Below are 24,517 nucleotides of genomic sequence, written 5' to 3' on the forward strand. Positions count from 1 at the left end.
TTTAAGACATAATTTTTTTTTGAAGATTAAAGTGGATCATCTCATTATATAGAACTATTATTTATAAAAATAGACAATTATCAATTGGTGGTCCTCCTGTAAATACTGTCCTAGGATGGCTTACAAAAAAACAGCTATGACAACAACCTGTTAAACTATACAAAGTACATGAATTCACCATCCTGTTATCAGACTCAAAACCCTAATCAATATAATAAAGTATCCTACTTGAGTTTGAGCTCGAGTTTTAGTTTCTATACTCATGTTCAATTTAAGAAAGTTATCTACTAGTTGAATTTCTCTAATCAATTAGAATCATTAATTATCAACTTAATAAAAGGAGTTCAAAATTAATTAATTTTGTGTGTTATATGTTTATATTTATATATATGTATATGTATATATGTTGGTGTAAATGAAGTTTAGTTGGAATTGTAATAGACTTTATCTTTAAAGCTTATTTCGCTTCTACTACTCGATGTGCAAAGAGAAATTATGCCAATAGATACAATAAAACTAATATCAAACTTCGTCTTGCTCTTATAAGATAGATTGCTATACATACTTGAGGATTGCATCGTTGTTTGGCATTAAACTCTACTTTTTGCAGCATATAATTTACAAGAAATTTTGACATTTTTGCTAAACAATAAAAAGTCAAAATATTTATGTTTATTTTTTAATTTTTTTATTCAAAATATACACGGTTCTTACTTTTGACTTTCTATTTTTATTTTGTTTGTTAGATGCATCAAAATAGTTGACAACAAGTCTTTTATATAGGGTTGCAAATATCTCTTCCCTTTCATTAAGGCATCTCTATGTGATAAAAGACACAACTCTATGTTACAAGACATAATCTTCTGATAAAGATATTCCAATAATTACGTTATGAAAAAACAACCATTTATATCTTATGACATAACTTTTTAGGTACAATATAAAAAAATAACTTTTCATATTTAAACTTTTGAGTAGTAATATTTTTCAATTGTTTCATAATTTTTGAATTTAAAAGTGTTTTTTCAAATATTACTTTACTAATAGACATAGCTTTTTATATGAAAAATTACCTATAATCCAGTAATCACATTATATGATATAATCTTTCAATTAATTTAACTTTTCAATAGTCACAACTTTTTTTATAAAAAAAATATAACTTTTCATTTTAAAAATACATCAACAACATATATATATATATATATATATATATACACACACACATCTAGTTGAGTTAAACAAATAACATATAACCATGGAGTTGAGTATGAGCTTGATTCATGTTTTGTTATATTTGGAAGTTTGATTTCATATTTTGATTCAAGTTTTACTTTTTGTACTTGAAGTTCAATTTTTAAAAAAATCTTATAATTTGAATTTCTCTAATTAATTAAGATCAATTCTCATCAAGAATTTGAAATTTAAATAAAATCTCTCTCTCTCTCTCTCTCTCTCTCTCTCTCTCTCTCTATATATATATATATATATATATATATTACATAGTGTTTATTTGTGTACATTTTATTATAGAATGCAAAAGGTATTAATGAAGCTTGTTAATATATAATATAAAAAAGATTAAGCTTGTTAACTCATTTGTAGCAACTTTGAAGGTCACTGGTCGAACTTCTTCAGCCATGCAACACAATTCAGAATTGAGGATATGTGTACCGCCCTCAATCCAACTAATAATAACTATAAAGGTTGAGACAACAGCACAAATCCTACTCCAAGTTAGCTATTCAAATTTCATTAAAATATAAGTAATTAATATATTACTAATTATTTACCATATTTATACATAACTCCTTCATGATTTGACTAAATACAAATCCAAATTCATCCAGGACTATGACTTAATAAATCCAAATCCATATTCAATAAGGACTATGACTCAATAGGAAGCCTATATGTATGAATGTACATAGCAACTCTAATAGCATTCACCTGCACATATTGAACTTTTCATATTAGCATCAAAGAAGAAGAAACTACCGCATGGCTAACGCTGATCTTCCTCCCCTGTGTGCAAAGGGTTGCGGCTTCTACAGTTCGTCGCAGACCAAGAATTTGTGTTCCAAGTGTTACAACGATTTCCTCAAAGAACAGATTTCCAAGTCTACAGCCGAAGTCAAAGTTGATCCTTCTTCCGCTGCACCAAACCCTTCTGTTTCCGTTGATTCTTCATCGGTTCCTACTCCATCAAAATTGAAGAACCGGTGTGAAAGCTGCAACAAGAAGGTTGGTTTGATGGGATTTTCTTGTCGGTGCGGGAAAGTTTTATGCGGTGTTCATCGTTATCCCAAGGAACATTCGTGTAATTTTGATTTCAAGACAGCTGATCGTTTGATTTTAGCGAAAGAAAATATTCTTGTTAAGGCTGACAAACTAGAATCAAGGATTTGATTGTATTTTTCTTTTCCTTTTCAGCATTAGTTAGTTCATGCATGTTGATTAAGGACTCTATAAAGTTTTAATATATATTATCTTCTTGCTTCAATTTTTCTTTTGAATTTGATGTTGAGGGGTGATCTCAAATATAAAATTCCCTTGTATTTCTCTTTCTATTTAGTCTATAATTGCACTAACATTAAGCCTGTGTCTAGTTTATGATCAAGTTTTGGAGTGATTAAAGCAAGGTTTGATTCTTAACAAAGAGAAACCTTATGTCCAGCACCCACATCATGACTGCAAGGATCAAGGCTTAGTGCTTGTTTGACTTGATTTTTTTTAACTTATTTATTTATTAAAAGTAAAAATCAGGTTAAATATAAATTTTAAAAAATTTTTAAAAAAAAAATTCTTTTTTTTTTAAATATAAAAAAAATTATTTTTGTTTTAAAAATAACCTCATCTATTAAAAATAATTAAAATATAACTTTCTCAAAAAAATACCCTTTATGATAATTTTAATCAAAATTATAATTTATAAAAAAAAATTTACCAAACAATTTTAGTTTAAATCTAAAAGTTATTATTTTTATAAGAACTTCATAATAATTTTTAAGCTAGAAAAAAACTAAACCAAATAGAAAAGAACCTTATCTTGGTTGCAAGGATCAATGAAGGCAAACAAGTACTTCCAAACTCATGCCTATTCCTCCTCTTCTTTCTGGACCAGAGCATTATACATTTAATATAAAATTGTAAATATTTGATGAAAGGGAAGCTCAATATCTGCACTGAAACTATTTGTTTATCATCATAACTGCATGAAAATTTTGACGCACAACCAGTTATTGTCTCCATAAATATAATACATAAAAAAGAATTTTCTTCGCTCCAACGTACAGGAAATCAGTTTGATGAACTCGTGTTACAGGAAGTTTGTCGAACTATAGTTACTCTGGATAGGAAAAATAAATCGAAGATACAATTTTCCTTTCTGTATCTATATACAGTCTTTTTACCATGTGTATGTTGAAGCATACAAAATCAATGTTTTACTAGCATAGCCTCCATTTTCTTCTTCCTCGCTGCGTGTTTTAGTTTCTCCAGCGCGACAAGTCCAACTTGCCTGACTCTCTCTCTGGACAAACCTATGCTGAAAAATATAACGAAAGAACATGTCAAACCAACTTGAAAGTGAAATGAAACCAAAGAAAACTATTACCAGAAACACAGGCCGGTGAATGCTAACAAATTCAACAAATAAGACGCATGGCTAAAAGAATCTGTAGATGTTAACAAAAATGTCCTTTTTCTTCTGTTGCTTTCTTTTCCTTCGTTCCTATATTTCTTTATATTGTTATTTTCGAGTTCCATCCCTATGACTTAAGAGATAAATATCTGTGATATTTGCTTTGTTAATGACAGAGACATGCAGGTGATCTGACTAGTGAAACAATTAAGCTTTGCACTCAATATATCATTCGTACTCTTTTAACTATGACCACTTGTCAGTAATAAATAAGAAAATTATGTATGTGCTCACCGTTTACTAATGTCCTCCCATGTAAGACTTCCCTTATCTAGACCGTAATAAAGGCGTATAATCTCTCTTTCTCGTTCTCCAAGCGTTATAGTAATGAGTCTGTTCACTTCATCCTGCAAATACAACATCAGTAAGGGTCACTTTCGCTTTGAGTAGAATGTGAATACGATATTATATGCCCAAAGTTGTTGGAAAACAAGGAGTTAACATACAGATGTGTCCATGCACAACCAAAAGAGAATTAAAGTAAGCTAGAAGATGATACATATTATGCCATGATATTAATCTCCTATATCCCCTGCTTATCCAACAAAAAGGTTTTGTTCTGGAAAAAAAGAAAAAAAAAAACCTACACAACGACCATTCAGATAGAATGTAGTTTTTCTAGTTCCAAATCCAAGTTGCTTCTGCTTTTAACCCAATTGTGGCCTTTTCAATATGTATTGACACTTATACCTGAACAGGAAGATTCAAGTAACAAAAATGCGCTAAGATTAGGCCTACAGTATGAGAAAATTGAGTCATAAGAGCCAGTGGTTGAGCTTTAAAGAATCATCAGGAGTTGTGATCTAGAGACTGGGCCAGACTTAAAATAAAGAAGTACTAGAAATTTTGAATAATTTGAATAGTTGCCGCTTGTTGAACCTTAATTTGTCAATAGAAAACATTATGAGCCTCTAAAATGATTTCTTTTCTGAACAAATCACATTTGATTTGTTTTTTATAAAAAGTATTGCTCTCTATTCTTCAGTCTGTGCACCAAAAATTATTCAATTTACCTTGAGTGCCCACTCATCGACTCCATGCCATGGAATGTTTTCTACATGGTTATCTGCAATGTACTGAAAAGATAAAATAGGTTAATAGTAAATAACAGGAAAGAAGCATAAGGAGAATTAATGTTCTCTCCAGTTGGTTCATATAAATTGAAACGGGAGCTTACACTATGATGAGTCTCTCCAGGAAGACCATTCAAAGAGGGGAATGCATCCCTGTCAAGTGAGAAGACCTTACTGACTGCCTGCATTTTCAAGAAATTATAGCTCGAGGATGAAACAATAATTCGCAATAGTTCAACAGAAAACAACTTTTAAACAAATAGTACCTCTGTAGCATTCCTAACTTTCTTCTGAGACATGTTCAGGCTCTCGGCAATCCTCTGAAAATATAATAGAACAAATAACTAATGATGGCCCATTGAGAGAATAGAAAAAAACTTAAATATGGTAAAGCACAGACACAGAAATTAAACATCCAAATTTATTTTGCTAATATAATGATTGGCTGGACTACTCAGACTTTACTGAAATGCAATCATGTGCGGTTCATATTAAGTGAATAAATTTCCATTACTTTTCCAACAGTAATGAAAGTCACTTACATCAATAGTTGGTGTAATTCCTTTCTCTTCCAGTCTGATTTTTGCATTTCGGATTAATCCCAGTCGTTCATGCAAATGCGTTGGCAACCTTAATGTTCTTATGTTCTCAACTAATGCTCTAGAAACACCCTGAGATAAAGTGTGAACTATGTTAGATTTTGTACAATCATAATAAGATAAAAACAAATTTATAAAGTACGTAATATAAAGTACAAAACAAAACAGAAACGTCTACAATGAATTTATTTTAAGAGGACTAGGTCTTGGAACTTTGTGAGTAGATTTATATCTCAGGTTAAATCCTGAAAGGATGGCTGAGACTCTCACTTTGAGGGGTCTTGAGAGGGTCTAATATATGAAGACTTAACCTTACTTTAAGGAATATAAAATCTTGAGAGAGAGAGAGAGATCAGTATTCTTTATTTTCTATCCCTAAAAGGCTGTTGCAGAAACCTATTTCCTTAAGTTTGTGACTTACATATCACCCAGAAAGATGAAGACAAGAAGTGAAAGACTAGGCACAAATGGAAATAACAGAGAAATGGGTTGTTCTCTTTCTTATTTCAGAAACTGATGGCACCAGTGGTTTATCAGAAAGCTTCTGCATAGGAAGGATTGGGCTACAGCAGAAATGATAACATAGATGGATAACACATTATTGTTGACAATCTCATGGATCTTGCTCTTTCAGGAATGATAATATAAATTTAGAAATTTTCATTCATTTTAGAGTAAAATCCTGAAGGTGATGACGAACACAGACAAATCAATCAGTTGTACATAATCAGATCTATTTTGTATCGTTTGCGATGTTTATTCACAAACTCAGACTAGCATTACCTGACGTATCCACCAGTACACATAAGTTGAAATCTTATATCCCTTTGAAGAATCAAATTTTTCAATGCCACGCAACAATCCAATCAAACCACCCTGCACATAAATTGGAAAAAGTTTTATAATGCAGGAAAAATCAACAATTTGATATAGTATCAGTAGATTATCTTATCATATATGTAAGGCCAGAGATATAGTTAATTACCTGAATAAGATCGGACATTTCAGCGCCCATGTTATCATATCTTTGAGCTATCGACATAACCAAACGAACATTGCTCATTGCCAATTTTTCTCTTGCCAAAGAACATTCAATTAACTTTGACCGTAACTCAGCACGCGAAAACTTCAAGGAAGTTGCAAGCTGTTCATCAGAAGGCTCACATCCCAGTCTCTCCTTCAGTCTAGAATTTCAGCACAACAATTAGAAATAATTTCAAGAATTTAATAATTTTCTAAATTCGATGATTAATCTAATACACGTCATATACCATTACCTTAACCTGTGCTCCTCTAAGGAAAGTCCAGCTTTGATTTTCTTTGACAAGCGCACAACTTCTGCATGGCTGAGCAACTCTTCACTTACTACACCCTTCACATAACCCTTCAAACGACTTTGAAGCAGCTCTGGACTGATCAAAGATCTTAGCTGCTTAGCGTTTGGTTGTATGATTGATTTATTTTGGCTCAGAATTTTCCTCTTTGTATTGAATCTCCGTTGCCGAGCAGACACCCCAGAACAAGTAACAGGTATCTTCTTCTGAATTTTTCTACTAGGTGATTCAGTGAACACTGTCCTCTCAAAAGTAAGAGTCCATTGCTTTTCCAGCAACGACTTCTGCAGCAAAAGAAGAGCCTCCACAGAGCAGTCAAGGTTATAGCTTTCTTCTTCTAAGTCATTGGTTCCTTGAAACAAAGGCTCTGCAGTTGAAACAATGGAGGCAGTATCCACATGCTCTTTGAGAGCTTTAATTGACTGCGTACGCCGATTGGATGATGGAAGGCTTTGGTTACAGTTAGATGTTTTTTTTGCAACTATTAAACTTTTTGTGGAAGAAGTTTGATGATGTGAAGATCCATAATCATTGGCATAAGAGAGCTTCTCTATGATATCAGAATAAGAAAAGGAAGAACTCAAGAGTCTCTTTCCAGTGCTAAGTCCAATCACAGCAGCTGTGGCCATCATACAGCTCCTTCTCACGTTGGTACAATTACCATCACACAATTTAACAAGCTTGTCAATTTAAAACAATTTCATATAAATCTTCAACAGCATATTCTGCAGGCGGCTAGGCTAACAAACTTGTTGTCTTGTATGCTTAATCTCTTTAAGACAATCTGTAAGAAAAATGGTAAAAAAATGTTAGAATTAGTTTTTTCAAATGCAAAATATATGCTAATGGGAAATTAAACTAAAAAAGTAAAAGAATAAAGGAATCTTTTTCCCAAATAGGTAGCATAAGGATGTATCTGATTCAAGTAGATTCCAGAAAGATGAAGCTCACGATGTCTTGAACAAACAAAAAATTTAAAAACTTAAACAAACTGAAAGAGAATATCAGAGCATGTGGCAGACATGCTAAAGAATAGGATCAACAACCATGTGAACACAAATATAACTGATTTGAAACTAGTTAATAACAAAGAAACTGGAAAAACAGATACCCTTTCAAGATATCCACAAAACTATTTCATTTCTTTTGAGAAAAAAAAATTACCAAAACTTTCAACTCGTATTTTCAAGCTTGTAAACCATCCGATCTTACATTCGTAGAGTATGCTGTTGAATTCATGAACAGATACTAGCCACAAACAATACAGTTATCTCTTGAATTGTAATGTTATCACTGTCCAAGACAAAGAAAATCAATATTGAGGCAGAACCCAACTTTTCTTTGCACCAGATTGGATGAATGAATCACAAAGTTCATTCATTTTAAAAAGGCTAGTCTTTATATCCATCGAACGTACTGGCAGAGTACGACTACAAATGGAACAAGTTTCCATATCTTCCATCTTAAATTATGCCATTTTACTTGTATTTATGAACAAAAACAAAAGAAATACATCAAAATCCAACAACCCAAATCCATGTACTGGTAAAAAGAAAAAAAACATGAACATTTATCCAAAGAAACAAAAGGAAAAGAGCAAGTTGTGTAAAGGGTCGTTACTAAGCTTACCTTAACTTAAGAAAACTGCCAGCTATAAGCTTAAGAAGAAGGAAATGAAACAACCAAGAAGAAGAAGAAGAAGAAAACAGAACGGTTGTTCCGAAGTGGGAACTAAACAGTTGGCAAAAGAAGAGGTTGTAGCAGTTGGAACCTGTCTTCCACAGAATATTACAACCTTTCCCTTTTTTTTTTTTTAATTATTTGGGTTTATAAATTTATTTTGTTACGTTGGTTTTGATAAAACTGTGGGATTTAATTTATGATAAAATGAAGAAAAGAGAATGCCAAATGGACAAAAAGGATATTGGAAGGAGAGATTCTATTGGCTACTATAGATATTGGGTCCATCTTTCAGTGGTGCATAGCTTGCCATTTTGCTTCTCTCTTCTCTGTTCCTTTTTTGTTCTTTTATTTAAAATTCCATTTTAATCTGTTAGATATACATATGTGGATGGGTTTGGTTACCACACATCACCAACAAACTGACGGCAAAATCCGGGCAAATATCGATGAAAGGGTGGGTCCCACTTCCCCTTAACTCCTTCCCCAACTAATTGCGTGCTTCACACGCGCGTCTCGCTTCTATTTTGTTTGAATCTGATTCTGGGCCTCCCTACCAGATCGTTGCACGCCCACATTTTCAGACTTTAACTCGAATGGGCTTCGAGGCTGACCCAAAACCCAAAAACAATAGTATTTATGTTTATAATAATAAACAAGATTTGTCAAAATCTTTGCAGGCGTGGGATCAATGTGTTTTTTGTGGAGCGTTAATCCTGAAAGCAACCCAGGTTTCATTTCCAACATGGAAACCCACCACCCTGATTCATATTCACCTCTAACAGCAAAGATCCATGATATACAGATCACCAAGTTACTATTGTCCTACTTAAATCCATGATATCATCGTTTTTTTAATTCTTTTTTGAAGAAGTTACCTCATAATCTATCTCTTTGAGCACATGCTGCCATGTGAGAGTGATACCCGCCATGTTTACAGGGAAAAGTCAACTATAATCTCCACAGAAAAACAGCATTCTTTGCGTTGCAGACGACAGAAACAAATGCCCCAGCATCATATCACAAATTCCTGTCATCAAGCAATAACGTACAATAAATATTCTTTCTCTTATTGGTTTTGTTATAAAGATGTGTCCTGTACATTGTTGGTTAACAAATCTTAGTAAAACTAGGCCATAATATGTTAATCTAAATTCTTAATCCAGTCCCAAAATGTCCATACAATGACATTACTTCACATTATCTTGTCAACAAATGACTGGAAGACAATTAATATACAGTAAGATACAGAAACAGGGGTAATGCTAGTAGCTCGAAGAATCTCCACAGTAGCTGTTTTCTATCCCAAGCAAAAACTTCACTTTCCCTACCGCCAAGAGTTTACACATCATGAAAGAAAGGAGTTCAGCTTCAACATCAATCAGCTATGCCTTCTACTCTACCACTAGATACTCCAACATCTAGACACTGGCTCAGACCTGAACTTCCTCTTGTCTACTTGGCAGCAGCTGCATTGAATACCTCAATAACCTGGTTAGATTCCTCAAACAGATTAAAAAACAATTTCAGAATTAGTACTTTAGAAATCTCCTATTCTGGAAATACAAGCAGGGAACAAGAGCAGTAAAGCATCATAGCCAAAAGATATAGCAATTTTGTTTCAATTGATTGGATGACAAGCAAAACAACCACCATTAATTATATTTATGCAAAGCACAATGAATGAGCATGGTCCAGATGAGCATTTGCTTAGAATGAGCTCACTAGTTAAGTGAACTATTGAGTACAAATTTCTTGCCAAACACCCAATACATAATCCCACACTGCAAAAAATCAAGTTGATTCCAACATTAGGCAATCCTTCCATAGTCCTTTCTTCCACGAGATGCTGGCGGAATATTTGCCACAGGATGACTGGTCCTACGCCCTACATTAACAATGGCATGATCAAAATAAAATGGAATCAGTTCATTTTGTTCCTTTAATTATCCAACAATAATTACATATTTTGACACAACAACTCTATGAAATTACTTAGCAAAGTATTAGGTAACCAGAGTAGTTTGATGGAATGAAGGAAGTACCCCATGGCATGCCATTACTGAATGAACTATTTCCAGGAGAACGTTGGCCCCCAGAACTAAAGCTGGAAGGAGGGAGCTGAACTTTCATGTGATTCCATTCACTACCCCGAGCAACAGTAGATCTCCCATGATTGAACCGCTGAACAGGTTGCTGCCCCAGACGACTTGGAGAATTTTGTGTCATATGTGGCATGAAGTGAGAATGCTTTGATATAAAACGAGGATATCCAGCATGTGGATCGTTAGCAGAAGGAGGGCTACCCACTTCTATATGTGAAAATCCTACAGGTCCATTTTGTCTGCTGTCAAACAATATAGAAATAAGTCAAGAACAGTAAAGATAATACTTCAACAAAAAACAAAAGCTCCACTCATGTATGTCAGATATTTGAACATTATAGTGCATATCCATCTCCACAATGTACAACTCACCTTGGCTGCATCAATTATGTGAAAGATAAAAATGGACTATAACGTTTAATAGGGGAAACAAAAGCCACAGCTATAAGCAAAACCAGACATGATATCGAAAGACAAATGAAAAATATGACAAAAAATAATTTTACATATTTATCTTGCAACTAACTCAACTGAGGGAAACTGATATCCACTTCCTCTGTCAACTTTTCCCCCTCTCTCCTCAAGCATGAGTAAAAGGATTAAACCTCTGTTAGCCAACTCATGAAGAAGGATATGCAACTACCTTTGAATTGATAAATTTGAGCTTGTGGTTAAAGCACGGTTGAATCTTCCAACTCCAACAGATGAATCAGCCGAACCAATATGCATTCCTCTGTTGAACTCAGCTGTTATGCAGCTCTCATCTGATCCATCCTCTTGCAGAAGAAGCTCATCACTGTAGTGAAACAAATGCAAGCAATATAAGAAGTTAAAAGATCATAGAACAAATATCACAGCAAAAAGTCTATGCTAAAAGCTCTTAGAATCCCTATTAACAGCAGGCAAAAATTCCTAAAACTTTCAATAATTAGTTTGATATTGAAACCAAAAGTGGTTTTCAGAGATATAACACCAAAGCCATAATCTGGAATAACAATATAGACATACAATGATGATAAGCATGACAAAAATCTAGTGTTACTCATAATAATAATTTAAAAAAAAAGGTATGCTAAAAAGGAGAATTTTCATCTACTGGCAAATGACACATCCACCTACAGAAAAAGAGGCATGTGTAAATGAAATTTTTTTTTTGGTGGGGGGGGTGTGATAAATGACCTAAAATGAAGAGCAATCTGGATAGAAACAATTCCGCAACTTAACAATTTTACAAAGTTTAAGAGCTTGTCTTTCATATTTGCAATTATTAAGGAGGCAACTCTGTTACTGAAGCAGCAAGAAGCTAAATGTTGCAACTAGACCTGGTTTAGGAGTACCCTGATGCAGCATGTAAAATTTTTTAGGAACAGGGAAGCATATGGGATTTCTGATAAAACACCCATAAGTATTTTACTATAATCAAGCAGTAAAATATTGAGCCAACAACCCAGTATTTCATGAAATGCAACTTCAGGTCCTTGATCTAGTTAGAACATAGTACAAAGAAGCAAGTTATGACATGCTACCATAAGTTGTGTACCATTTGCAAGAACCATTTTCAAAGATGTGTAGGCACTACTCTCCTCACTAAAGGAAAAGTGTTCAGAGGTAATTTATTACCATCTTCTTCAACACATTATGCAATAATAAATATAGAAGAGACAGCTTATATACTTTGTGTATCAAGATGGCTCCCATTCTCTCTATCCCTTATCTTACTAGTATTTTATAACAAGAAGCAATCTATACAGAAGAAATGCATAAAATCAGCATGACCGAAAAAAGGAAATACTGGAAAGTGTCAGTGAACTAAATAGGATAAAAATGGCTTCTAAACTAGATAACAGTATACTAAGGAATGGTCTCCACCCTTAATGCAGTCTGCAGAAGAGGCCCGTCACGCAGTCGGCTGCTGCAAGCTGCGAGCCCCATCTGTTGGCACCCAACTAGACTTTGAGAGGGTAAAGAAGAATAAAGACCATTCTCATAAAAAAATAACACATACAACAAAGCTAGGAGATAAATATATCATAATATTCGATGAACATTGTTTAGAGTTTAGACTGCAAATTCAAGTTCTCTACTCACCTATAATTTGGATCCCAATCTCCAGGATCAGGCAGGGACATGCTGGCCTCTGTCTTGTCTTGAGCTGCTCCAGTGCCATGCTGCAGTTGCACATTAGAACCAAGTCCTAAGGAGTTGGGTATGTTCTGAATGACTGGGTAACCTGTAGCCATTCCAATGCCACCTCGCTGCTGCTTCCAGTTGGCTGTGTTAGAATTTGACTGTATATGACAGGGCAGACCACTGCCCACTTGAGAGTTTGCCTCAGCTTGGCTAGAAGTGGTGCCGTCAGATACTTGTCCTTGCCAATTAGATGATGATGAACTCTCTTGAGATTGGGAACTTCCAGAATATCCCCAACTTTTTCTTCTATTAAACTGGCCAGCTGCAGCCATCTTACTTAAAGGCGATCCCTGACAACTGTTTCTTGCAGGAGAAGTAGGACCATAATGTCCAGGAGAGCCACCTGAAACTTGACCGTAGGAGCTTGGAGGAGTAAATTGTGAGGGACTGGTGCCAAGGGGAAGTGGTGCAAAGTTTCCAGCTGATGGACTCACACCAAGTCCATTCCCATGAGAGTACTGCATAACTCTCCGTCTAGCATCAGGACTACTTCCAAGCATTGATGCACCACCTTGTGAATGCACGTTCATTGCAGATGGGCCAACAGGTGAATAATATGCAAACATATTACTACTATCTCCATAACTCCCATAGCTGCTTCCAAGCCCAGCATTATCATTATAGCTACCATAACTTCCTATACTACCATAGCTATTAGCATGACCATATGGCACCATCGGGAAGTGTGGGCTGTTATGGAAGGCAACTCTGTTCCTGTTTGGAATCTACACAAGGAAAAATATATATCATTATAAGACTGATACTAAAACAATGCAGGAAATCTAGTAATAAAAATGCTGAACTGTTAAGAAGCTCACATTAGGGGAAAGACCAGCCGCAAACCAATGCCCTCCACCAGGGTGATGGTCCACCTTAATGTTTTGAGCAACAGGCTACCAAAAACCAAAAAGCCACCAGACATTAGTTAAATATCATTTCCTTTATTTCTTGCCCAGAAAATAACAGATTATTAATAATACTAATGCTGACAAATGTCTTCATAAACTCCTAACCAAATTTCTTCGTAACAAAAGAATTTGATGTGGCAGGGGAATCCTAATGAAACCAAACTGACTGTTAAAACAGAAGAAACACCAGTAAACAAATTATTTAAAAGAATAAAAAAAAAGAGAAAAGAAAACAAAGTTGTCGTAAATCAAGGACATGCCTTGGATTTGTTCTCTTTGTATAGATTCACAGAAACCAGGGTAATTTCTTTATCTGTCAAAGCCAAGGCATCCTTTTTGTAAAGCCATAAAGGGGAGCCAATATTTACATTAGAAGAACTTGAGCAAAAAAAACAGCTTCTGATCCAACAAAAGCAGATTGCTATAACAGAAAAACAGCTCAACCCACAAGAAGACCAATAAAGCCAACCTTTCACACGCCTCAAAGAATTTTAGGTGCACAGACACAATATAAAGAGAGAGATGTAAAATGGAAATTAAAATTACATCAAAAGATTGCTATATTTCTTTCGTGTTTTAAGGATAAGATTTTATATGTCAAATTATTTTTCAACAACCTTGAACTTTTATTACAACTTTTTAAAAATAAGACAAAAGTGCCTAGAATATAACATAAAATTGTCCCAGTGTTCAGAAGATTACATAAATGACCAATCAACTAAAAATAAACAACCCAATCACCATGGAAATCAGAAGGGGCCAGGCAAATCCTCTGTACAAATGGTGCCAAGCATTGAAATAAAAGCCACATGGTTAATATAAAATTTGACATAAGGTTCAACCTCTCTTCAATTGCAGAGCTACATGCATAGGTCCCTTACCAAGCGAGGGGTCTCAGGTGGAGGTCTATATGGGCATGTGAAAGGCTCCCCAGTAACAAAAGGGTGTTTTGAAGCCTGCACAATGAAGTTGAAATGCTAACTATAGCTTCGTATTTAGTTGGAATAGCATGATAAAGAAGGTTCGAGGGAAATTTCAACTACCTGAAAAGGTGACCACCGTTTTGCTGGATCAAACTCAACTAGTCCCCGCAAGAAATCAATCAAAGCTAATCGTATTTGACTTTCTGTTATAGATTCATTATGCAACAGCCTTAGTAAGTTCTTAACAGATGGTAGTCTCACAGAACAATCATTTTCCCAACATGGCACACTGTACATTCAATGTAGAAGTTAGATGCTAACCTTTGATGATATCTTCTTTAGGCAAGTTTTTCCGGTAAGGATAGTTTGTAACAATTGCTTCAAGGTTCTTATGATTGAAATACTCTTTCCCAATCAACGGCTTTTTTAATTCCCTCTGAACAGAAACAAGCAACAATCACTATCAGAAGAAGAAAATTATACTTGAAAAGAGATGTACAAACATACAAATTAACAAAATCCAGTCATATAGAAATTTCTATCCTTTTACTACTTTTCATGAAGTTTTCTTTAAAAAATGCAAACATGAACACTTACACCTTCATATTCTTCTTCTGTTAATGCTTGGTAAGCACTTCTGCCAGCAATGAAGACTTCACCATTCTCTGTATTGTGGATACTCCCAATGCACTTAAAGAACTTACTTGTGTTTTTTGCCTCCTTTAGTACATAATCAGGGGGTTGTCCTCTACAACATGACAACCATATATAAAAGGCTGTTCACAACAAGTGCAAAAAATACAACTAACTGAATGGGTAACAAGTGCTAAAAACAACTTTTCAATTTATCGAGTATCTCACAGTAACTAAGTTTATTTGGGATAAGGAGAAATAAGTTGGAAATGAAAGTTCGAATGAAAATATTAAGAAAATGATAAGCAGGATATTACTTTATATTCAATGCAAGAAAAGAGCAGAACGACTAAGAAACAGCAACTGATTAAACATAGGTCATGGAAAATTGAGCTGGAAGGATTCTAAAATTCTAAAGATGGAACACACATTATTATGTAAAATTTGAACTTCAATGAATTAACACAGCTAAATGACTACATTCTACCCCAAAGTTCTATTGTAACTTTAGTACACAGTCCCGAGGCACTTCTTCTATTTACTTGTTTTAGAGAACAGAAATTATTTATTTTGGAGTAATCCCCTAGCCAATCAGATCACCAGTTCAAATTACTTGATGTGTGTGTAATAGAGGATGCATGTGTGTGTAAAGGTGTGTTTAACTCTTTTTTCCTTTTGACACATACATAAATAAGGTATGGTAGTCTGTTAAATAAACTAAAATTTGATTATGAACCAAAAAATCTACTGTGGTGTTCACAGGTCGTCAGTTTTGCACCCACTGGAAGGGACTGGCAAAAGAAGACAATATCCAAAAGCTCAAGGACAGATGCATAATTCTAGAACATCATTCAGAGGTTCTTATATAAAAGCAACCAAACTAGACTAATCACATTGATCAGCAAGGTATTAAAATCCTGAACTGCAACATTAATTCATGTCATATAAGGCACATATATCTCTCTCATAAGTATTTATGCCTATCTTGCTAATTCATGAGAACAATGATCTTAGAGGATCTGACCTGTCATTATATTACTTTTAAATGGGACAAGGGAAATATGAGAGAGAGAGAGAGAAAGATTGAACTATCAATTTGGGATGTTCAAAAAATATTTTCCTATTTTGAAACATCAAAGGAATTTCTTTTTTCTCTTTTCTTGAAAATTGTCAATCCTTATAAGGGAAATTTTGACTATGAAAATCTATAAACTTGTGAAGCATTACATACTTGTTGCCTTAAATGCAGAAATTTCTAAGATAACCAAAGAATAAAGGACAGAGGGAGTATGAATTTTGGTAGATGCACATGCTTATTTAGTGACAAGTGACTACCTATATAACTTCTCCCATTTGGACACGACAACTACCTGCCCAGCTATTGTCCTGTCAAATGAACTAAAGAATAGCTATTCCTATATCAGTCACAAGAAAATGATGCCTAGAAATACAGAGAAATTGTTACCCAGAGATGTATGACCACAAAAGCAAGAGGCATACCCAAGTATTTCGATCATTCGTCTTAGAAGATCAAATTCTGAAGCACCAGGGAATAATGGCAACCCTAGAAAGAGTTCAGCAACTATGCAGCCAAAAGACCACATGTCAATAGCTGTCGTATATCTGGACAAGGATCAAGGTTCACACTAAAACAAAAAAAATTCTTTGATGGATCATGTGCATAGATGCAGAAATCAGAATTAAGGTATCTAATCATCAAAGATATAATGAATCACAACCACTGAACATTAATTTGAATGAGCATTTTTTAATTATTACTTCCAAAGAGTTTGAAGATATGTGATTAATGCAAAGTTATATCGGTTGTGGCATGCTAAAGAGAACAGCAATATGACAGAACTGAATCTTTTAAGTCATTATTTCAGAGAGATAATCTTCATATAGAAATACAAAGATCTTAATAGTATTGCAGAAATTTAAACAAATAAGTTATTATGCCAATTTAGATAGAGTTTCAAATGTTATATCAATTGTTATCATTCAGGCAGTAGAAGGCTCTGAGGGATAACAATGAATGCAGACCTACCTTTATCTCTTTTCTTTTTGTTCATCTCTTGTTGCTCGGTATTATATGAAATAACTCAATGAGTAAAATAAGATGAAAGCAGTGAAGCAAAAACTAGGTTTTGAACGATCTATTCAAGGTGGAATCCAACTATATTGGGTTTCAGATCTGCAATGCTTAACTCAAGTACCAAGCCTGTCAAATTTGATGGAGTAGGAAGAGTTTGACAGAATTGCTTGAGCTGGGATAAGGAAACTTTAAAATTTGATATTTTATACACTTCCTTATATGATAGTTATAATAGACAAAACAGTACATACATACCTCAAAACATGTTAGAAGCAAAGAGAACAGGATCTAATAAAGGACAGCAGCAATTAAATATTAACTTCAACATATTCACACCCATATAAAGGTCAGGTTCAATTTTTTGCACTGATAGTGTACCAAGCACTGTTCACAAGTTGGGTTAAATTTTTTCACACGATTAATTACCCTGAACTATAAAGGTTCATTTTAAACCTGAGGATTGACTAGATCAAACTAACTACTGCTCAAGTTTATCCCACCCAAGTTCCAGTCCAGCAAGAAATTTAACATGAGAAGATATATTAGAAGGAAAGAAACAACACCATGGTTGACCAAAAGACAAAAGCAGAAAGTGGAATCAAGAAATAGAAAAGAATACGGCTATAAATTTGTATTAAAAGGATACTGATATCCAAGAAGAACTTCAGGAGACCTATAATACCGGCTCTGCAAAAGAAAATAAGAAAATGCAGCTATAAAACCCTCCTGAGCATTATCACAATGAACAGTAAGACACGTGGTAGGTATAGATGCAAGCCTGAATGTAGGAATAAACAGTCCGATCTTCCATGCAAGCTGATCCAAAGTCAATTATTTTAATTTCTGCTGGCTTGACACTGTTATTTTCAGGACACAAATATCAAGCTTCACTGAGAAAAACATACAGAATATATATTACAAGGTTGTAATCCAGACAAATCCTGAAAAAGCAACTCACCTCGTGCACAGAAGAATATTTTCTGGCTTTAGATCACAATGAATTATCCCAGCATCTTTTAACAAAGCCAGTCCACGCAAAATCTATATAAAATCACAAGTACAGGATGCAAGTCAAAAGACAATCAGAAAGTGATGTCTACAGTTAGTCCAATCAATATTCAGCACAGAACCAAGTTCAGCTATAAGCAAACTGCAAACACCTGCTTCGAGAACAGCTGAACAATGCTCAATGACAAACCCCTAAAATGATTTATCTTGATAAGCTCATACCTAGATCAGGGTGAAATTGTCAAGAACATGCTGCAAAAAAATCTATAAGAAATGCGTCTATGCACAGGGTAAAAGAAATTCACAAATGATGCATCTTGTTTCATTGTAAGACAAGAAAATTACTTACAGATTTGTGTCAAGAAGTTCAAAACAAATGCACAAGTGACGTTGATACACAAAATAATCATAAATACGGACAATGTGATGCTTGTCCTCCGGATCATACTTTTTGTTTAACTGCAAAAGGCAAACAATGAAGCAAACACAATAATGTTTCACTACCAATATTTCTAAAAGAAGGATACAAACAGCTGTAAGAAGACTAAATTTACCGTTGTCAAAATAGAAACTTCAACCAGTGCCTGCTGATAGTAAGCAGGTTGATTTTTAATTATCTTCACAGCAACAAAACTGCTTGTCTCTGGAACCCAACATTTAGCAACCTGCCCGAAAGTCCCATGACCAAGAACATCTTTGACAATATATCTACAGATAATCATTGAAACATGAGCAAATGCTTCCTTCAATAATTAATTCGTAAATCATAATAGACCACCAACAATGATTTCAAGTTTCACATTGTCTAGTCCACAAATCTACCAAATGCCTGAGCCTGAGCCTTCATGAATAATATCTGCTCCTTTCCTTTCTTAGTTTTTTTTTTTCCACTTCTTTCTTTAGATGGTATGTTATCCTTTGTTTCTCGTAATGGATAATATTTGCTGAATTGCATTAACTAACAGGTTTGGTGCCCCGTTAAGGAGAAAAACAAAATTGATACCCAGGTAATGTAGGTAAAATATTAGCACACAGTAATGAGCTATAACAAAATTGATACCCAGAGTAACGTAGGTAAAATATTATAACACAGTATTGAGCTATGCCAGTCAACAGCAACCTTGCCTGCCATGGATGTGTATGTAACATAAAACGTATTCATACTAAAAAACAGCCATAGAATTCAATTCAGTATATAGAAGAACACCTTGAAAACAGTTTTCGTTCTAAAACCATGCTAGCCAGCACATCAAACAATCAACTGAATAATCCCCTCAAGGCAACAACTTGCCTGGCTAAGTCATGCCTGAGATCAGGTCAGGCTTCAGCTGGCACTGTACCTGTCAGCTATGGCCCCAATTCAGCCTCATCCTTACCCAGCCCCAACTCTGATCCTTTCCTAAAAATTTCTACCTCAGAACCCAGAATGGTTGAATACTAAACACAGGCATTTTGCCAGGGTAGCAAACAAGACAGAATCAAAAAAGTATTCTTCATTACTAGACTTAAGTAGAAACAAACAAGCTAGATACATAGATTAGAACTGAAACTTTTCAGGGAGAACATGGTTTAAGAGGGGCAAGGGAGTGTGGAATTTGGAAATGAAAAAACGGGTTATCCGAGCTTGACAAACCCAAAGCTCATATCTACACTGATGTACAAACAATTCCAACATGCTAAGGTTCAAAGTTCAAAAGCCAGAAACTAAGCAGGTGTCGTCATAACTTACAGAAGCTAAAGGCCACTAGAACGAGAAACAAATATGCACTTCAAGATGATCTATACTTCTGACACATCAAAGTCAAGAATAGTCCATTTTAGTTTAAGATCAACTGCCTATCAGCAGCACAAATAAAATTTTTGGCGTAATAAAAAAAACAACAGTCTTTATTCAACCAATGAGAAAGTCCACAATGCCCTTGTGAGATCAATTCACAAAGCAATGCACAAGAAATGCTTCAAAAACTACAGTTGAGCATTATGAGGAAAGTTTTAAAAAGCAGCAACAAACCTTCGCTGTGTTTCTAAATTCGTCAAGACAAAGTTCACCGTCAGAATAAGATCTGAGTTCACATTGTCATAGCCATCATTGAGGACACCAACAGATGGACTAGTCAAAAAACGCTTTGGGTTCAATTCTTCTGAATATTTAAATTGTGGATTGCATATTTGGTATGTTTCAATTATGTCCTTTGTCAGTCTTGCCACCAACTGCACAATTAAAGCTGCATGTCAGCACAAATATTTGCCTTATATGAATCCAAGACTAGAGATTATCACAAACTTTCTACATGATGGGGGGAAAATGTCAGTGCAAACACTATATTGCAGTTTGGTAACCAAATAAAATGTTGAAAACTAAAATTTCCAATTATGAAACTTTTCACTGCGATTGGATACTCATTTTGCAAAAACTTAATAGAATATTTTAAAGTAAACAAGGGTTGAAAATTCAAGTGGCTTAGATCTACTGAAGGCATTTTGTCAAAATGTATTTTCTATTATTTGACTACATTAAAACTACATATTAGTGGTGCATTTGGCGTGTAAGATGAAGGACAACATATGATAAAATCATCATTTACATTGTTATGTGTTCACATTCAGAGGAGGATAGGATAACATAGGATGAGTCATCCTCCTAGTATAGGATGACCTCACCTATGGAAACGGGGAAGGATTATTTTAACCCTATAGGATAGAGTGCTAGGTTGTATCTATTATTTTTCACGTTTTCCATTTTCATCCTAGAGTCAGTCTTCTTTAAAAAAATTGTATCCATATAAGATGGTATTACAAGGTGTATTTTTGACCAAGGACAATCACCCTATATCTTGCACACACCAAACACAGTAGTTATAAATTGAACCTAACCTACTCTTAATCTGGCACAAGTAATGTAAGGTAGGATGATACAATCTAATCCTATATCCATCCTCATTTTATCTTATTTAATTCTCTCCATTATTCTACATATCCAATGCAACCTGAAAGATTTCTCCTTTGCCATCTTTTTTCACTCTTTTACTTCTTGTTCGATGAAAAAGATATAAAAATACCAATACGTTTTTACTATATAAATTCAATACTAATAATTTAGTACTTAATTTTATAGTTTCTCCAACAGCATCCTATATTCAGACACTAAAGCATAAATGGCAATTCGAATGATTTCTTTCATTAAGACATGAATAGAGCAAATCCATACACAAAGCCAAACAGCAGTATTTGACAATAGATCATTCAATGAATAGGAGGAGATCCATATTGGTATCATTGGTGTAATTACAGAATTTAATGATTGAACATCTGACTAAAAAAGTAAATAAGCATCCGTGCCCCACCAAGACTCGTATTCTTCATGGATTCTCTTCTCCCTAGTTTGCTATCTTACAAACATCATAGATCGGCATGAGTGGTAACATGATGGCTTGTCAAGATAGATAGGACTTGGGATATAAAATCAATTTAGCAACCTCAATTTGTTAATATTTGTACTGACACATTGCATTCTTCTATCTGAAACCAATTTGATCACCTACTCTGCTTAAGCTTACTAACATGGAGCATTTTACTTACTGTAGTAAGCATAGCATTTCTCAGTCATTTTCACAGCTTTATATGTACATTTGCAACTAGTGAAACATTTAAGATTTACACCCTGTTCATTGGGAAAGTAAGGGACAGTCTCTTCTGGCCACTGCATTCTTTGTATGGGATTACTTGATTCATATATGCTTTCACTGTGTCACTAACACTTCTACTTGAGATAGAAAATACTAGCTCAACTGGGAAGAGAAACTAACCAGGGCATATATGCACCAAGTAGTCAGTCTGTTTTATCACAACAAAACTTAAACTTTTGTCTTTCTCACTTACATTTTTCAAATTTTTCGTCTTGCTATGGCATACTCAACTAACATATATTATACGGTTATAAAGGGCAACAAAGTTTTTCCCACTAACCATGCCCTATAAACAGAATCATTAACTAAACCACAACTGAAACCAGCTGAACATCTCTTAATCCATACCATTCAAATTCAAACCAAATCAAAAAGGTCCTCAATTTTCTACACATTTCAACATGCCAACGAAAATCCACAAAACATTTTGAACTAAAAATGAACGGAAAAACAAAAAGGAGGACTTACAGGCCTCCTGACAACAACTCGCAGCTTTCTATCAGCTTCATTTCTAGGTGAATAAGCCCCAAAAACCAGCTGCCTTGGCCGCCACCGCACCTTCGACCCTTCCTCTGATCCCAATTCTGAGGCCCCTTCAGGCTCTCCTTGATTACTAGGACCAACCTCATCCATAACTATCCCCCAAAAACAAAAAATCAACCTTTTCTAATCCCCCAAGTTTACTATTATCCCCAATAGCTCCATTGAAATAGAAACCACTCAAAACACACAAAAATAAGAAAGCAGAAAAACCAACAACAAATAAATGAAAAAGTAAGAAAACCCCAATTTTGATCAGTAATTGAATTGTAGTTTTGAAGTCAATATTGAAACTTCAGTGATTTTTCAAAGAACCCACCAGCTGATTCCAATCCCATTCTTTATTTTCCTTTCTATTCCTCTAATTCACAGTCTAAAAAGAGAAGAATCAAAAAAATGGAAGTCCAGGTGGATCCATAGATGATAAAAAAAACCCAACTTTTGATATAGAAAAAAGGATTGAATCTTTTCTATAGATTATAAATTAAAACCATGCAACAAAAACCCACCAAAACAAAACAAATTGGACGAACAGAAAAACCAAATTCGACCCAAAACTTAGATTATAAAGAAGAAAAATGATGCAACAAAGAAGGATCAGGAGATGAAGAACTAGATAGAGAGAGAAAATGGTTTTCTTAGAGAAAGAAAGATAGAGAGAGAGAGTTTTGGTCTGAGGACAAAGGCACCGTATTTCTTTCTTCCTCCAAATGGGAGTTTTTTTTTTTTTTCCTTTTTAGATTTGTTTTTTTTAGGGACTGTGGCATGGATACACTGTACAGTTGCATTTTCTTTTTCCCTGTTTTAATTTATTAATTTTATTCCAATTTTGTTGATCTAGCACCTGCTCACTTCTTTTTTCCTATATTTTCTTTAGATTTTATGCCGTTTCTTGGCATCTCATATCCATTTCAAGAAAATTTATAAATTGCTATAATTTACATATACACATTCTATTCGAATTTTTAAAACTAGTAAATTGGAAAAAAAATTTGTGGGTAGAATATAATTTACTCATCTAATTTCATTAAATGTTTTTAGGCATGAAAATTGGGTATTTAAAATTATTTAATTGTTTAGTAAAGAGTGAAAATAATGTCTTTATGATATGACATGACTTCTATCACAAACATATATGAAATAATTCTGTGGGTAGTGTTGCATGTATGGCTTTCAATTGGATATTGAAACATAAATCAAAATTTAAATATAATTTGTTGTCAAAAGAATTTAAACATATTTTTACTTCTAGACAACAAAATATAGAAATTTCCTTTGCTTATAATATCTAGATTGATATCTTCATTTAAACAATTTATAATTTCAAATCATAAAATAAAAATACAATCGTTAGTCATTTCATAAATTTTATGTGGTTGATATTAAATTTTAATTATTGATAAAATAAAACTCCATCATTATTATATAATAATGGTAACAAATTTGAAAGAAAAAATAAAAACAGATGAAGGAAGCGAAGGGAGTGTGATTAACAAAAGAGAGAAGGGAAATTGAAAATGATATATGATTGCACATTGAAAATTGGTGAAAGGGAAATATGGATATAGAAAGTCACCTAACCATTCGTGTTCCTCCATAAAAAAAGGTAAGTAATAGCTATAAAGCTATGTGGTTTTATGGTGTTCTCTGCCTAAATCGAAAAGACTAATTAAAGCTTCTAAACATTAATTAAGAGGTGTTTATTTATTTTTAACCAATAATCCTTGTTTAATTAAGATGCTAAACTTGTATACCCCCAAATATCGGCATTCATTTTGCAGCTCTACTTGTTCAGCTTTGATTCTCTTATCTGCAAAGGAGGATCCATTCAATAATTAGCTTCACGTGGCCGAAAATGGATATATACTAAACAAATACATATGTATGTACGTATGTATCTACCCAATATTTGGAACCAGGAAAGACTTTGGAAGAGGAAAAAGAAAACAAAAAGAAATTAGTTTGATTAGATTACGTTGTCTTTCTTTCGTAAGAGAAGGCCCCTTTCCTTTCCCCTCAATTCCAAGTAAATGATATGCG

At 34.1% G+C, this 24,517-nt stretch overlaps 3 protein-coding genes across 7 annotated transcripts; 1 reads left to right on the forward strand and 2 right to left on the reverse strand.

The window, feature by feature from the left end:
- The first annotated feature begins 1,967 nt into the window (after nt 1–1,967).
- LOC110415854 (A20/AN1-like zinc finger family protein) lies at nt 1,968–2,409 on the forward strand. The gene has a single exon (XM_021427609.1). It carries the CDS (start codon nt 2,002–2,004, stop codon nt 2,407–2,409), a length of 408 nt encoding a protein of 135 aa, XP_021283284.1. The 5' UTR covers nt 1,968–2,001.
- Nucleotides 2,410–3,222: 813 nt separating this feature from the next.
- SIGA (sigma factor A) lies at nt 3,223–8,532 on the reverse strand. Its single transcript, XM_021426631.2, has 10 exons — nt 8,339–8,532; nt 6,653–7,493; nt 6,361–6,559; nt 6,159–6,251; nt 5,319–5,447; nt 5,043–5,096; nt 4,881–4,958; nt 4,717–4,779; nt 3,938–4,050; nt 3,223–3,547 (listed from the first exon to the last, which is right to left on the reverse strand). The coding sequence occupies exons 2-10, from the start codon at nt 7,339–7,341 to the stop codon at nt 3,439–3,441; spliced, it is 1,527 nt and encodes a 508-aa protein (XP_021282306.1). The 5' UTR covers nt 7,342–7,493; nt 8,339–8,532; the 3' UTR covers nt 3,223–3,438.
- A 1,463-nt stretch (nt 8,533–9,995) lies between these two features.
- On the reverse strand, nt 9,996–23,208 carry YAK1 (YAK1-like protein 1). 5 transcript variants are annotated; one of them, XM_021426006.1, is made up of 19 exons: nt 22,406–23,206; nt 20,263–20,462; nt 18,806–18,959; nt 18,601–18,710; nt 18,404–18,473; nt 18,202–18,284; nt 18,022–18,100; nt 17,890–17,930; nt 16,649–16,771; nt 16,484–16,546; nt 15,113–15,263; nt 14,837–14,951; nt 14,636–14,718; nt 14,474–14,548; nt 13,503–13,577; nt 12,583–13,409; nt 11,138–11,290; nt 10,435–10,733; nt 9,996–10,277 (listed from the first exon to the last, which is right to left on the reverse strand). In XM_021426006.1, exons 1-19 carry the CDS (start codon nt 22,568–22,570, stop codon nt 10,201–10,203), a joined length of 2,943 nt encoding a protein of 980 aa, XP_021281681.1. In that variant the 5' UTR covers nt 22,571–23,206; the 3' UTR covers nt 9,996–10,200. The 5 variants fall into 5 exon arrangements, with proteins under 5 accessions (XP_021281681.1, XP_021281680.1, XP_021281684.1 ...); XM_021426005.1 differs by having other exon boundaries at nt 10,435–10,736; XM_021426009.1 differs by lacking the exon at nt 16,484–16,546 and having other exon boundaries at nt 22,406–23,205.
- Nucleotides 23,209–24,517: the final 1,309 nt, after the last annotated feature.

Source organism: Theobroma umbraticum, unplaced genomic scaffold (assembly GCF_002168275.2).
Source record: "Theobroma umbraticum cultivar Fairchild unplaced genomic scaffold, ASM216827v3 scaffold_147.0, whole genome shotgun sequence".
NCBI classification, from domain to species: Eukaryota; Viridiplantae; Streptophyta; class Magnoliopsida; order Malvales; family Malvaceae; genus Theobroma; species Theobroma umbraticum.

Bases quoted from the DNA above. Each gene is read 5' to 3' on its own strand.
- LOC110415854 (XM_021427609.1), top strand. From the start codon at position 2,002: ATGGCTAACGCTGATCTTCCTCCCCTGTGTGCAAAGGGTTGCGGCTTC.
- SIGA (XM_021426631.2), bottom strand. From the start codon at position 7,341: ATGATGGCCACAGCTGCTGTGATTGGACTTAGCACTGGAAAGAGACTC. The intron at 5,448-6,158 runs GTAATGCTAGTC...ACTTTATCTCAG, and splicing joins TGTACTGGTGGATACGTCAG to GGTGTTTCTAGAGCATTAGT. The intron at 4,051-4,716 runs GTAAATTGAATA...TTGTATTTGCAG, and splicing joins TCGATGAGTGGGCACTCAAG to GATGAAGTGAACAGACTCAT.
- YAK1 (XM_021426005.1), bottom strand. From the start codon at position 22,570: ATGGATGAGGTTGGTCCTAGTAATCAAGGAGAGCCTGAAGGGGCCTCA. The intron at 18,960-20,262 runs GTTTGTTGCTGC...GATTATCTGTAG, and splicing joins AATTTAGAAACACAGCGAAG to ATATATTGTCAAAGATGTTC. The intron at 16,772-17,889 runs GTATCCTTTTAA...ATCCTTGTCCAG, and splicing joins GAAGTTCTTCTTGGATATCA to ATATACGACAGCTATTGACA.